The 16,441-nt window shown below is 42.7% G+C and overlaps 1 protein-coding gene across 1 annotated transcript in view; it reads right to left on the minus strand.

Annotated features, from left to right (window-relative positions):
- Positions 1-4,332: 4,332 nt before the first annotated feature.
- Positions 4,333-16,441, minus strand: part of TMEM178B (transmembrane protein 178B) — a 213,430-nt gene continuing 201,321 nt past the window's right edge. The window contains exon 4 of the mRNA XM_059845939.1: positions 4,333-9,649. Within this exon, the coding sequence (XP_059701922.1) occupies positions 9,399-9,649 (251 nt within the window). The 3' untranslated portion in view covers positions 4,333-9,398. The remainder of the gene's footprint in view (positions 9,650-16,441) is intronic.

Genomic DNA, 16,441 nt, shown 5'->3' on the forward strand with positions numbered 1-16,441 from the left:
TGACTGTGTTTGTTTTATTCAGGTAATACATGGGACTATACAAAAGTTCCAAAGTTCTAATACTAGATTAAATTGCTGGTCCTTCTAGATAGAGTGGCTATCAGTATGAAATTCCAAATTTTGTCTCTGAGAGACTCTCACCATGAGATGGAGATGTACGTTCAGCCTTGTCAGAGCAGCTTTCTGAATTGTGCAGCCGCAGTTCATCCTCTTGTTGAGTCCCCAGTTTGGTTTTTCTGAGGACAACTATAATCCCAACAATAAGGGATGAAATTGCAATCTCTTTAATCTCCATGTAAGCTGTTTGTAAAGCAGTTATTAACATTGAAAAAAAGAATATGAAACTACCCAGACTGTATCTTGGAGAAGGTTTTGATTATCACTACCAGCTAGATGACTTTTTCAGGGCATTTTGGGAATAAAGCAAGAAAAGTAACTTTTGAACAGCTCAGCTGTTCAAACGTTTAAGATGTAAATTCACTCTTTGAGCCACTTCAGCAATGCCCAGGACTGGCAGAGAAAGGTGAAGAGTTCAGACCAAAGACCTCTGACCTCCAGCACTGGGACCATGCAGTCATCTGTGCCTGGAGGCCACCACAAGGCACTCACCTCAAATGCTATTTCCAGGGGTTCAGACAAAGCCCTATCCTTTGCAGCCATGTTGCAGTTTGGGAGGGGAAGGCTGTTGTGAACATCTCCTTTTGTTTCAACAGGCTTTCACGATTCAAACCTGTGTTTTACAGATGAGCCCAGGCCATGCACCAGAAGCACACAGACACAGCTGATCTCCATATGGATGCTCCCCTGCACTAGGTACCTGATTCACCTGACCAGGATTTAGGATCTTTTAAGATCTTGGCATCACTCAGGATAGGTAGTGGTCATTGCATGAAGCAAGAAGGAGCTCCTCAAGCTTAGATGTCAGTTTTGCTAGGTCGCCACCTGTAAGCAACTGTCTCTCTTTACTACCTGTACAAGAAGCCAAGGGAGATGAGCCCATTAACATCCTGAACTCAGTGAAGTGTCTAAGGCTGATGGGGACAAAGGCAGGTCAGAAAATCCTGGCCTTTCAGTGGCTCAGTGACACACACAAAGGTGCTCCTCCCAGACGTACACCAAAGGAGAAGAACAGCATCTGTACAAAGGGCCTCCTAATAGAGGACAAGAGAGTCAATTGAGAGAGCTAATGCTGAACAGAAATTCTACCATTGCTTTTTCAGTCCATTCCTTTTCCTTAAAAAAGCCCTTGAGACCCAGTCCTTTGACTGGATGTACGTGTGTAGATGTGTGTGCTGCTGACTTAAGTGTGGTACCCCTCCTCAACCGGTGCAATGGCAAAATGAGGATTTTCCTGGGAAATAGTACTTTTTAGTTTGTTTTGGTTTAAATCTGAGATACATGAGGATTGTGAAAAAGAAACAGGCCTTTGCCTGAAATTCTGTACATCAACCTCAGGTTATTTCAGGCAATCATGAAGATACGGACATTTTTCACAAATTTACAAATATATACACAAATATATACATATTTACAAGTATATGTGTGTCAGCCTATGGGCTAGATTTAATAATGCTTTATTCCAGCCACAGACAAGTATAATGGTTGTTTTTTACAAAAAGAGGTTGGTAGAAAGTTGGAGTGACTTAGCAGTGACATTTCCTACATCTATGCAAAAGATCCTTAAGCAGGCTGACATTGAAGTGCAGCCCCCTTACCTAAGTTCCCTCATCACATATACACATAAATAGGACCAGTCTTACATCTACTAATGACACAAATTTCTCCTTGATCCCAATAACCTGTAATCAAAGAGAATTCAACTTGAGAAAGAACTGAAAGTTCAAGCCCATTTTAGATACAGTTTAGAGTTTTGAAAGTTGTAAAGTCTGACATACTAAGCCTCAAAATGCTTTAAAATAATTAGAGTTACTGCAGAAAAATAGCTTCAAAGTTCCCAAATATGCTTTTTCTGTGTAAGTAGGGGAAATTTTGTCCTGCAAATGATCAAACTGCAAATACATAGATATAAACACTCTAAGTGATGGAAATTGCTAAGTAAAAATAGTAACAGTTTAAATTAGATATCTGTGATTGCTGTTGGTGCCCAGGAGTTATAAATAATTCAGTACACTCTAACTGAATAGTCTAAGGCTGCACTTTTGTTATTCTGATTACTCAAACCTTTTTCTTATGATCTATATTGTTAATGAATAACTCTTTGAAAAAAAAAAATACAGCCTTATGCTTTACAGCCAGAAGAAAACTCTTCTTGAGATAAAACATCATGAGAGCTTAAGCAAATTAGGACCGTATAAGTTTTTAAAAAAATATTAGGCACCAAAAGCATTTAGTGCTTTATTCACTATCTAAAGAGGAATTGGATGCTGAAGCTGTTTTGTGTATCTGGCCCCAGGAGACTAAGCCACGACTGATTCACACTCCTTGGAGTCGACATCATTTTGAAACTGGGGCACAACCCACAGGTTTTTGAAGGCTTTACTCTTTATCTCACCTACTGCAGAATCACTGTTGCTGCTTGAGTATTTCTGACCCGCTGGCAAGTAACAAGGCCACTTGAAGGATCTGCCTTTACAGAGATATTCCTGTGTCCTGCTGCCACAGGTAGGGCTCAGACCCCCAGGATGTGAAGCTCCCGGCTGTGCCCAGAGCTTTAACCACAGCCTTCACACTGCCAACAGCCTGCTCAAGCCCTCTGCAGGCTCAGGAGTGTCCTGCCATGGCACTGCCTCCTGGCACAGTGGGATTGTTAGTTAGGGGATCATAAACATTTGTGATTTGGAGGGGATACATTAGTATCTCTTCCTTAAATATCCAAATACTTTTTGATGGAAAATACCAGATTTATCCCAGTTATATCGTGATTCCTCATGCATCTCCAGCAGAAATTTCGTATGTGATCTGCTTGCACAACCTTACAGGGACACAGATGGCATCTGAATTGCATTGCAGCTCCTGAGTTAAGTATAAAAGAACAGAGAACAATTATGCTGCATTTTCCTATGTATTTTCTCTCTATGTTGGACACTTTTACAGGTTCCTGGCATCCACATCATGTGGGATATGCATGTGTGCGTGTTTAAGGAAAGAAGGGAGTGAGGGTGCCCACATGAACACACCCTGTGCAAGAAAACTTTGGAAGTCACTTTTTGCCATGTGCAGGAGTGTTAATCAGCAAAGGAACAATACAAAAGTGCAGTTCTAGAACGGAATGACAATTCCTGCTGCTGATGCTGAGGGTGACATTGGATTATCCTCACAGAATTCTACCAGTTTTGAAGCAACTGCTGTTGGGTCTCCTTTTTTTCAGTCTCCCACTTTCCCCTGGAGATAACCTATCTGAGACTGATATTTTCATTGAAAGTCTTCCCTGAACAAGGGAAGGACAATTGATCTGTGATTCTGGAGTGCTTTACTGGAGGTGACCAGAATTTAATTTCCCTCTTGTGGCCTATATTGAGGCAGTTGTCCAGACTCTTTCTCAAGTTAAATCCTAAACTTGTGCAAAGCCTACTGCAATTAAATTGACAGCACTGTATCAGGCTACAGTTCTCCAACTGATGTCAACATGAAGCTTGTCAGAGCCCCCTGGTACCAGCAGCATTTGTTGTCAAAATGTTGCAATTAATAATTATGGCTCTGAAGAAGGCTGTATGATTGGGGTATTAGTGGGGCATACAGGATGGAAACCCTTAGTTGAACTGGGGGGATGGCAGGGAGGGAGGGGAGGTAGCATCTGATGACTCTCTTTCTAAAGCCAAGGAATAGATATTGTGAGTGTGTAAGCACACATTTCATGTTCAGTGTTAACCAAGACAACACTAAAATATTTTCTAAGGCATCTGAGCTTTCCATGAACCTCAACAGACTATGGAATTGTTGCATTATATTCCTGGCTATGTCTGGAAACAGTGGACTATAAGTTTTGAGCTAAGCCCTGGTTTTTGAGTTTTCACCTTAGACTGGCAGAATCAAGATTTTATGGATCTGGCCTGGAGTTAGCAATCAAACTTTAGGTTTTTTTGAACTTTGTTTCCTGACCTTGGAAATTCATCTGTCGCTAATCTTTACATGCTGTTTTTGTTTCATGCCCACTTTTTAGCCTTTGTCTGCCGTTGGTGCCTGGCAATCATTCAGAGCTGTCTCAGTTTTTCACCTTGAGTCTTCCCTTGCTGGCTGGATGAGCACAGTGGTTTGGACCAGGAAGGAGTGGGAAACCTGGGGGCAAGAAAATGCAGTGGTGGTTCGTGTGAATGTGCCTGAGCACTCCTGTAGCCCTTCTAGGGCTATGTAGAGACACAGAGAAGAAAGAGCCCAAATAATGCATGTCTTTATTTAAGCTATACTTGGTAACATATTATTTTCCCTCCATTTCGCTGCTGGCAGTTAGCGTGGCACTCAGGAATTAAGGACAGATTACAGTGATTTTCTTCTGAGCTCTGCTTATCAGTGGAGCTCCAGGGATGAGCCTGATTCAGAGGCGCTGCACAGTGGGTAAATGGACAGCCATGGAGACACAGTCTTCCAGGAATGCTTGGGAAGCTGAAATAGCCCTTGCACATCAATCCCTTCCTTCACCAACTTTGCTTTTTTCACCATCCATTGAACTGCACAGCTAACGTGCCATAGCTAAAAATGGTCCCAAATGACTTGCATCCACAGGAAAGCAGAATACCTGCACTCTCACAATTCACTCCTGGGAGGATAAGGATCCTCTGTTTAGGGGACTCTGAGGATGCTTTTTTTTCCCCCTTCCATTTGTTATTGCAGCTGGAATAACATTTTAAAAAGTAATGACAATTTTTCAAAAGCAGTATTTCAAAGAAATTGCTCTGGTCACTGGTGGTTTGTGATCCACTTGTGACTGTCCCTGGGGTAGAAGAAAAAAAGCCCAACTAGAAAAAGAATTGGAGGGATTGTACTGTTTAGATGAGGAAAGATCGGTTGTGTGTTTGCAGAGAGGAAGAAGGGATTGATGATATATACAGGCAGCTAATATGAGTTAGGAAATTTAACACACAAACAGCTTTAGTTTGAAGAAGGAGGTGTCCAATAGGACACCTATCCTATAGGACAGAGGACACAGGGCACATGTGCTCCTGCCCCAGTGCCCCTTCAGGTGTACAGTGTTCCAGCAGGGACAGACAGCAGAACCCCTGCAGATGACTCCTTAGGGTCACAGGGCAACACAACTGAGTCACTACACACAAAACCTCAGCCTGCAGATCACTGTGTGTTGAACCAATTCATCCTGCATCCTTAGGATGGGCATTTTAGAGTATCTGTGCTCACTGCACTCCAGTGGCTCTGTGGTCTCTGGGACATGGAGATTTGGGGTCCCAGAAGTGCAACATGAAAGGCTACATGTGGCAAAAAGCCTGCTAAATATGGATCCTGCATTTCCACCTCACAGAAAGGGAGACCAAGAACATACTGGTTGCTCAGGCTAGGACAGAGTGTCACCTTATCTACAGGGGAAGGACGGGAAAAGAAGAACATGGGCTGGACTCTGCAGGAAGCTCAATGTCATCCAAGAAAGCACATTATGGACTTTAAGCGTATGAATAGTCAACCAAATTTAAGGGGATTAGTCACATGCTCCAAGTAAAGCACATGCTTAGGCACTTGGCCAGAGCAGATCTGAGGGACAGGGTCAAGCCCCTTAATGCTGGGATCACTGATAACAGATTTCTAATTAGCTGCTTCTCCAACTAAGAAACCACACCCTAGTGAAAAAGCTTCAATCTCTGTTCAGAAAGATACTTCAAAGCCTCCCCCAAAAAGCAGAAACTCATAGTAGCTGTAAGTGTGCTTCATCTTAGGAGAGATGGAGACATTAACCTTCACAAATTTACATCTGGATGTATTCTGGATCAACCCTGCCCTAAAGACAAATCTGAGCACTCAGAAGGCGTGGTGGGGCTGTGACCCCCATTCAGGGGTATGGAAGCACACAGGACTCCTGCCAGGTCTTTGAGAACCACAGAGGGGAAATTCACAATCTCCCAAAGAGATTCTGCCCTTACTTAAAGCAGTGATGAGAGAACTGGTGCTTGGATAAATGGTTCTTTTGGGGATCCAGCAGGAGATTAAGGTGACATAATCACCTGCTGCTTCAGACATTCACATATATTTTAAGATGCTTCATAGCCACACAGGCCTTACAGACACTATGCTAGAGCAAGTGGAAAATCACAGAACTGGCCCAAAGATTCAGGGTCAACACTTTTCTGTTGTTAATAAAATAACCATAATCCACTGTCACACACAGACAGACACAGAGGCTTATATACAGCTTGCAAACCAACACCATCAGAGAATACTTCATCAAGGCAAAACTGGTTTTATGCCAGCTGCAGAAGAAAAGGAAACCTTTGAAAATCCATCAAACAGCAAAATTACTTCAGTTTCTTTAAATCTTACTGCTGTACCTCTTTCAAAACTGTATCTGTAGAATACACCCTGTGAACACTCGAGGACCACACAAGGATACATCATCACAGGAGCTGCTGTACTGCTCTGCCTGCCACAGGGCCTGATGATAGACTCCAGATAGGTACCTCTGTGACTCTGGCTTACCTGTGTCACTCCAGATATCTGTATTTACATGAAACACCTTTCCTATCACATTCAGCACTGCAGAGGAGGAAGAAAGTTTGCATTCAAAGCAAACTGTTTTAATTAAGCAGCTGTATAATTTCTTACCAATAAGTTGGGGTTTTTTCCAAAATGTTTCATGCTTTGAAGAAATGAACAATTTTTTACTAGGTCTTTTTTGGTTTCCAGTTACTGGTTTTCTGCATTCAGCCTTCATTTAGCTCTCCAAGGCTATTTTTGTTTTAAATTTCCTTCTTCTATTCAATGGTAATTCATCAACCTCCTTACCAAGTAGGCACTTGCACAGTCAAATGATTTCAAAACTTTTCAAAACCACTCTATTTGAAAACCTTCCCAGAAAAAAATAAATAAACCAATCTGCTTAAAAAGGAAGGTTTTTCAAAAGGCTTGTATTTTCAACTCGAATAAATAAGTAATTTCTCCGGTCACATCTAATGTAAAATGAAATTGTGAAACTTCAGTTGACAGGGATGGCACTTCAGTGGAAACACACTGACTTAGCAGCTGGCACTGGTATGTTTGGGAAATCTGTAGACAACAGAAAACAAAAGCTAGGTGGTTGAGCAAGACTGGAAGAAACCCAAATCTACTCTATTCCAACAAACCCTCCAGAAACTTCATTTCTCTGAGCACTGTAATACAACTACATGTGTAGAAGTTATTTGTTAGCTGGATATTTTTAAACCAAGCAATACTGTTTCTTGCCAGCTGTGTAAATGGCATGACCTGGAAATTAATGCCTGCATTTCTGTGCAGCAGGCCCAGGCTTCTTCTCCTGGTAGATATTTTAGATGGAGAGGATTACTTTTTATTGACTAATGAGGAACTATATCATGCAGCTATCAGGTAAGAAAGGATTGCTGGTACTATCCCTGAATTAAGAGCATGTTGGGTTGGATTGGTTTTGGGGAGACCTTTTTTCTTTTCCTGTCTCCCTTTGCCTGCATATTTGTCAGTGGTGCCCTCACTTTTGTACATGGCAATTCAGTCATCGTTCTTCAGAGTCCCTTGGCTAAAACCTTGGCCCTTCTTCCCTACCTTCCACTCAGCCACTGGTACCTTGCAAGGACCCACTGTCCTCACAGCCAAAAAGCTTTTCTTCCTCTAATGGCCTTCAGCCACCTCTCCAGACTTAGCTGTTTGTTTAGCTCTTCTGGGACCTATGACCTGAACAACGGGAAGAGCAGAGGGAAGGAAAAAGGAGACAATAGGAAGAGGAGTAGCAGGAAAAAGAGAAAGACCAAAAAAAGAGAGAGAGTTTCATTTGCAGATTCACAGTTATATCATACAATGCTTAAGCTCATGGGAAATGGATCTCTGTTCTCTGCATCTGACCCTTTCACATCCATCTGTACACAGTTGTCCCAGATGGAGAGAGGAGATGTCCATTGAATTGGGGCAGTTTCCAAAGACAAGATGTGGGAAGGTCTTATTTGGCATGAACACAATGAGAGGCATCTCTTACTTCCCTTCTACAGAAATTAGCTCCCTTTTCCTCCTCCACAATGGCTTTTGCTCAGTTGTCTCAAACATCCAAACCGGAAACTTGATGAAATCCCATTCCATCAAATCCCTGGGAAGAACAGCTACCAGGCCTTCCCCCACCTCCCTTCTCCTTGGTCAGTCTTCCCCTGGATCCACCATCCTGAACTCTCAGAAGCTCCGTTAAAAAAAAAAAACAACTGCTGAAATCCACCAGAGAAGACGCACTGTCTCCGACCTGACGGCTTTCCTCACGCTTCTGCCGTTGCGGTGCCTCAGTCTTGGGCCACAAACACAGCATGGATGGTTTGGTGGACAATCACATTGCAATGTTTTAAATTTTTCTTTTTGTTAAAAAAAATAAATAAAGCAAGAGGGAAGAAAAAGTTATACACACATGTATCACAGCATTTTCAAAAGGCCTTCTGCTGCATTTACATTAGCAGTTCAGCCTCAGTTGTGAGCCTGGATGTAAGGCAGCTGGAAGATTAAAACCGCATTGTTGGAAAGTCCGCTGAGATGTCCTCCTGGAGATTTTTATTGTTTTCTGGTTTTATTTTCTTAGATTTTTTTATTATTATTATCGTTATTATTTTCACTTGTTTGCTTCTCTCTAAAGTTTGGCAGGCAAAGAGAAAATGCTTTTCTACTTTTCCTCACACATTCTGTCCATTTTGTTTTCTGCGTTTTAAGGAGAAAAAAACCACAACAAAACCCCAAAACCAATGACACGACTTCTGTCGTTTTAAGAAAGAAAAAGAACGTGGGTGGGTTTCTGAGAATGGCCTTGAGGAGGTATGTTGTTGAAGTGGCTCAAATGCTTCATTTTACTTGCTGTTTACATTTTCCCTTCTGGCTGCAATGGACACGCTTTTTGTGTCATTCCCCCCCATGCTTCTGCCCCCACCATGTCCTGTACAGATTCTGGTTCCAGATTCCCCACATGGATCCCCGGTTCCCCCTCCCAAATGGCAGTAGGTAGGTGCAACTGTAGGTTCATTTGACCTCTAAGGTATGATGCTGAAGTTAAGAGTTGGATGAAGAGCCATGTGAGAGAAAAGCTTTCCCATCACTGTGAGAAAGAAATGAAGCAACACAGAGTCCAGTGGAGATGTGAGTGCCATGTTGGACTCAGCTCTACCTTGGCACTGGCATTAATTTGAGATTTTATATATATATAGTTATATATACATATATATGCATGTATAGGCATACTTAGGCATATATATATATATATATATATATGTCTTTGTGTGTGTGTGTATTGTTTGCTATTTGTTTTAGCACACTGTCCCATTCTCAGGTCTAGATTTGGGGCAGTTGGTCCTGGGGACAGGTTGGACAGAAGGGGCCAGAGTGCAGAAGAAGCCAGAGATCAGAGTGAGGCCCAGGCCCCCCCACGCACAGAACATGGACCAGCCATAGCCATGGCTGATGTCGTCGGGCAGTCCGTACAGGTAGCGGGGGTAGCGGGAGAGCTCAAAGTTGATTCCAGCCACGCACGTGCACAGTGAAATGATGCAGAAGGTTCCTGGAGGAGAGTGGGAAGGGGAGAAGGAGGGAGGAAAAAAACAAAGAGAAGTTAGAAGAGTGATAGGCATACCCCTTCCAAGCTGCATGAGAAGAGCTGGTGCAAGCCGTAAGGAAGTGCCTAAGGGAAGACATTTGTATAGAGTGGCTTAGTCTGGAGGCTACATGGAGAAAGAATTGAGCGCCACCAGAGCCCTGAATATTGATCTGCTGCTGAACAGAGCTGTATGGAGAAACTTCAACAGGAACACTTTTTCATTATGAGTACTCCTTTGGGAACCAGAATGCTCCATGGAACCATTGATTTTTCTGAAACTTTGCTTTTCAGAGTAAATACAGAATGAATAATCTTGTTTTGACATTTTTGGGAGGGAAAATAACCTTGAATTTTTTGTTTCATTCCAATTTTTCAGTGATAGGCCTTATAGAATATTGCAATATACTTGTCATGTTCTGGCTCTGTTGAAATGTACATTTGAACTTATGTGGGAGATTTTCTTCAAGCTTTTCTTATATCAAAATACAGAATTTTTCATTATACAGTCTCCTTTTAAATATCACTAAAAAAAAAAATCTTTAAATCCTTCACAAAACTCAGATTCTGCCCTCTGCATGACTCCAGTTTCAATCCAGATGCCCTCTGCCACATTGCTGAAATCTTCAAAATATTCTTGTTCTTGTTTTCCATCTCTGCAGCAATATTTTATTTCTTATTTCTTCCTGAGAACACAGTGAGAACAAACTTTCTAACTCTGTCAGGTGGTGTTATGGAAAGACACACATATCAGATGAGGCTGAACTTTATCCCACCCAGATGAGTCTCATTTTGATCTTTGGCCTCCAGCTTCATCGAAGCTAAACTCTGAGCTCCTGAAATGTCACAATTGCCACCCACACACCAAATAATGGATAGATACAGATGCTACACACCTGCCACAAGAGATAACGACTCACATCAGCGTGAAGTTGGTACTTTATTTTTCTTCTTTAATTCCTCCCTTTGTGGGCCTCTCTGAATTGCCTGGAGAGCCCTGGGCACAGAGGGCAGCCTCCAGGACACACACAGTCAGTCCTGTGTGTCCTCCCTCTGTTCATGCATGGATCAGTAGCGTGTGACATGTGCTACCTGTGCAGCATGTCCTGCATCTGTTCACTTACAGCTGCTGGTGAGGAGTGTCCTCTTCTTCCTGGTCCCATCCCTAAATCAGCATAATCTTTCAAAGGAGTCACAATCTGCCCAGTTTCAATGACAAGCTCCTGTCTTCTGCTTAATGGATGTCCTTGCTTCCTTCTACTCCTTCCTGCTCTGGCTCTGCTTCTCTTCTGCAACACTTTTGCTGTTGTTTCTCTCTACTCCTTTTCTCTTTTCAGTTGCAGTTACATTGAATAAATGAATTTGACCCTCCCCATTCTGAACACAGAGGTAAGATGATTTGGTGAATTCCCATGGAATTCTGTTCAGAAACTGGGAGCTTTTGCAGGAACATACCCACATCACCGAAATGTGTGGACTTACCATTATATCCACTTCCTTTATTTAGCAGGAACATCACATAGGCATTGAATCTACTGGCAAATCTCTATAATGGACCTGCAGTGAGATCACTGTTATGGTTCCCTCTTCTGATCATTGCTTAGCATGTTTGGATGGCTTTTTCTCCACTGTATTTTGGAATATCACTTGTAGATAGTCTCTGCTGTAAAGGTCAGGTGCTTCTGCTAATGCCATGTACAGCTGCCACATGGCCCAGGTTATTCATATACCCATATATTCATATTATGGGAGTGCCACTGGGCACCAGTGAGGACCAGTAAGCTGCTGCAGTAGGTACTACGCCTATTTCATTCAAAACAGTCTTCTTGCGTCCCACCAGCACCCCAGCAGTCTGCAATCAGTGATCTGGATTCTTGCAAAAGCCTAGTGAGATCACAGGCTCTGGTGCTGTCCCATACTACTTCAAAGCACAGAGTAGAATAAATGGGGAGGCCACCATCCCACAATCCATTAGTCAAAAATCAGGTTGTTTGATTAAAAACCACATGTCCTTTCCATGTTTTACAATGTCACTTAAGTTATTCAGTAATATGAAGACGTTTGACAGGAATGCAGTTGTTCCCTGTGCTCTGTCAGAATGACTAGAACATTGTGGGATTGGGGAAGAAATGATGCCTCAGAGGCACTGTGCTCTGAACTGAGCTCTGTGGCTCATTTCAAATGGTTGCGGTTAGAAAATGACAGGGAAGACCTTTTTTTGCTAGTAAGAACATGGTAATTTCTGCTCTCTCAGAATATAAGATTGTTAAGAGAGGTGGGTGGGAAAATCTGTGTGGCCAGACTAAAGCTGCATTTGCTAAGTACAAAAGGGAAGGAAATAACTTTGGATTTCAAATACTCCCCATGCTTTCACGCTTTGTCTTGGCTGTTTTGTTCACAAGCTCTTCAGTGCAATGAGTGTTGCTTACTCTTTGTATTTGAGCAGTGCCCAGTATATTGGCACTCCACCTTGCTGAGGGTATTCTGCCCTTAACAAAAGAACAACAAAGAGGGGCAAGTAACAACACTAGAGAACTAAGGAAATCACAAGCATGAGACTTCTCTAAAAAAAAACCTGGCCCATTTCTGGAGAATGTGCTAACACATGATGACAAATAATGACTGCCGTGCACAATGTCACAGAGTGCAGAGCAGTCCTCAGCCTGTCACCCCCCAGTGCTTCTGCAGGATGTCTTGTACAACACAGACTTATCTGTCTCTCTAGCACTGTTCATTGCAGACACAAAAAATGCCATTTTACTCCATCTAGAAAAATCTTTATGGCCATTTTATGAGTCCTATGTGTTGCTTGTGTTCAGCCAAGCAAGGAAGTTCCTGCTTATAGTTAATCTGGCCTCTCACCAGGAAGGCTACTGATGAAAACCAAGTAAGGTTCCTACCTCATGACTGTTCAATAGCTTTTCCTCATGAACTGGCAGTCACAACACAAAAGATCATCCTTGTAAATTGCATTGTTGTTGGCCATTGTAGTGAAGGAGTCATGGGTAAAAGGGATGCAGAACCTGAGCTTACCCAGTGGAAAGGAAGCCTCAGCTAGTCCAGGTAAGACGTGAAGCTGAGGTGGCAGGAGGAGGGAGGCTGTTGGTGCTGCCCATGACACTCTGCACTACAGACACAATGCTTCAGAGGCAGCAGGACTGCAGGAAGTCATGAGCATTCCCTACCCTATAATCTTTTTTCTCCCCAGTTTCCTCCCCTTCTGCAGTTTCCTCCCAAGTTCATGTGCACTAATGCCCTAGATCCCCTGGAAACTGCACTGACACAAACTTTAATTTCTTTGTGAAAAACACTCCCCATAGCTGTGGTCCAAGCACATACCAGACCTGATGGCTGGCCCTGGCACAAAATGTGAATGGCAGGTGTCAATAAGAGCTCACTGGTACATGAGCTGCACAGAGAAATAAAGGCCATGTCCTTCAGCAGCTGGGGGGAGCAGAACTCACAAAGTTCTTTGTGTTGGGATTTACACTTTATCCTTCAAAGTGAAACCTAATGAATGAGACACAGCAACAGTGGGATTTTTGACGGGTAATTCACGTGTCACTGCAAAATGCTTCAATCAAGTGAGAGATGAAATTTCATGTAAAGCTGTGTCTGTGCCACAGAAACTGCTGTTTGACATGTAGTCAAACCTCCATCCTGACTCCTTGTCAGGTAGCCTCCCTTCATCTTGGCCTGGTTCTGACAGTCCCTGTCCTGCTAAGGGGTTGATGATTGTAAGTGGTTTGAGAACCTGAGCTACTAAATACCTCTTGGTTATCTTGTGCCTGTCTTTCTTATATATTAAAGAATAATATTAAAAATTACACTGAATGTCCCTTTCATTTAGATTGGAAGGTTTTTTAGGACAGAGATGAACTTATTTGCTATGTATGTATATAAGATTGGGGTCCTGCCATCCTTGCTGTAGGGGTAGACATGGTCTGAAGTGGGATGGCAGGGAAAGGTAATGTCAGTGTTGGTCAAAGCCTAATTCCATGTGGATTATGAGTCAGAGCCCTTTGCTATTTTCAAGCATGATTATAGCAAGCATGCCATGGGCCTCTGCTGCAAGGAATTAATTTTTTCTTTTTTGTAAATGTCCCTTTCTTTCCAATCAGCCCAGCTATGTGAGGGTCTACAATGCCTCCACAGTTTTTAAACCTCACCTCCAGGGGAGACCAAAACTGCTTGTGAGTGAACTGATTTAAACACAAACAGGGTCAAATCAGCCATAGCAAATCTGTTTGAATTTTCCCTGATGCTAGTATCCCCTTGAACCATGTCAGAAGCCACGTCCTTCACCCATACACCTGGCTCAACTTCCAGAGTGACAGAGCTTGAGGGATTTCCCAAGGTCTGTGGTGTCTTGAGACAAGAACTGGTGCCTTTCTCAGATGTACTGCAGATGAAGGGGAACCTTCATGGTGCTAAGGCATAAACAGACCCTGTTGGCAGGAACTACATCTAAACACCCTCATCCTTATTATTAGAGAGGTGTCTGACTGGAACCTGAAGGAGACATCACCAATTTGAAGGCATGAGAAATCCAAAAAGCCAGTACTTAAAATGAACTGGGCACCAAGCCCATCTCTGGGACCCTCCTCCTACAGATCATTTGTCTCATGATTTGGAAATAATTTCCTTCGCATCTAACAGAATGATGTTCATTCTCTCCCTTCCCCCCCCGACAGATAGAAATGACTCACAAACTGTTCTGTCAGATGTACAAAGTAAACAACCCCAAAAACTGACTCTACTCACCTTCTGTTATTTTTTAAAGCATATAGAAATGTCAAGTATTACTTATAAATTGGTAGATAAAAAGAGAACTGCAAAGGTATGGATTTTAAGATGTCCTTTGAAACCATGCAGTTTTCAAATAAATGTAAATCTCTGCCTTTTAAAGTATTTCTAGTAGCTTCTTGTGGCCACTAATGTCTTTGGAAGGAGTGCTGTTTACTTAATTATCATCATTTTCCTTTATTATAGGGCTACGGGAGAAAAAAAAATCTCACAAGTGAAACATTATCTTTACTTTCTCTCTGCCATACTAGCTTTTACTATTTTCAAGGTACATCAAACAAACAAATAAAATTAGGTCTGATCCTAAAGTGGAGTGTGTAGCATTAACTATTTAAATTATATCCAAGTCAAATGAAATTATTAAAGAATACACCAAATTCCCTCCCAATACAGTGATGACAAAAGCCTTTTGGAGGGAGGGAGCAGCTTTGCAGTAAACTCCTTCTGTGCACGGATTAAACGCCTCAGCAGCACACAGCTCTTGAGAGCTCTTTATTGCTCTGTGCATACATGCATAGAATATAAATTATTGCTTAATTATGTACTGTTCCAGCAGAAGCAGCTTGCAGCATCACCAATAGGCTGCAGAATAGCAAGGGGCTTACTAGAAAATTGCCCTTCTGAAAAAAGCGGAGATGGAAGGATAAATCTGACTGGGTGATGGAGATTTAGGGCAGTGTCCTTGTGAGATTACATCCCCACCTGGGTTGGGACTTAATGCATTTTTATCTTATACCATGGACCAGATAAACTGCAGGGCCTGTCATGATATTGCATTATAGCCACTCTCAGAATGTGGTTTGCATTTGGCCTTTGGCCTCCTACCTCACAAGGTGCCAGAGGTGCCCAGCAAACACCAGAGCTGTGCTCCTGCTGCGTGTCACCTCCCCTGTGTGCCTGCCTAGTGACTGCTCCTGCACAAGCTGTAATTTCTTATGGCACCAGAGAATTATGTGTCCTCAGCTACAACCCCAAACATTTAATGGGGACCGTGCTTAGGCTTGTGTAAATCAGTATCTCATATATAGGAACAATGCTTCAGCAGCTGAGGGCTGAACTCCAGTTTGCTCTGCTGATACAAGTGTCAGTCCATATTTCACCCTGCAGATTTGCACATGGTGACATTTCCATGACCGTATCCCTCGGGGCATGGGACTGCACAGGGAATGGACACCCATGCTGTGCACAGCCACAGCCAGTGAGCTACAGTGCTGAGCAAGCACTCTCTGAAGCTGTGAGCTGGCACGTAAGGTAAGAGCAACGCTCCTTAGCTAAAGGCACAAAGGTTTCATGGACTAGGCAGAGAAGAAAGCTTTCAGATCAAAGCCTGAGTGAATAAACTTCTGAGTACTTTAGCAGTAGTGATTCCTATGACTCAACCAAAATAACCTAGCGATAATAAAGTGGGTTGACTGCAGCCATTAAGCAAACATAATGGGTCATGAACTGGCAGCCACAAAACAGAAGACAGCAAAAATTATGCCAGTTGTAGTACTGTGATATTATTCCGATTTTACTGGAGCAGAAAGCAAAGAAAGGACCTCAACGTCAAAATGAAGAAAAATTCTAATCCAAAGTTAGAAAAATTATCCCATCCGTGTGCTGGCAAGCACCATGCTTGGCAACATACAGAGGCTTCTGGCAGGTTCTTTCATCCTCTGCAGTGTGGAGCTCACAGCATGACCCAGACAGAGGCCAAAAGATTAAACAGAAAGAGGCACTGGAGGTCTGAACAAACTCAAGTGACTCCATCACACCTCAGATTTGCCTCAGATGACGACACATAAGTTTAGTATCAAGCTGTACCTTAGGCAGGTGCTTCCCACCCTAGGCATTTGTCAGAGCTAAAGGGAAACTTGTGGATTCAGGTTGGATTTGCCTTGTCACGGGACATGTTCTGTAGTATGAGGAATCTGTGCACCATGTTGAATCTGGTCTTTTAGTAATGAGCTC

Source organism: Haemorhous mexicanus, chromosome 5 (genome assembly GCF_027477595.1).
Source record: "Haemorhous mexicanus isolate bHaeMex1 chromosome 5, bHaeMex1.pri, whole genome shotgun sequence".
Taxonomy (NCBI): Eukaryota; Metazoa; Chordata; class Aves; order Passeriformes; family Fringillidae; genus Haemorhous; species Haemorhous mexicanus.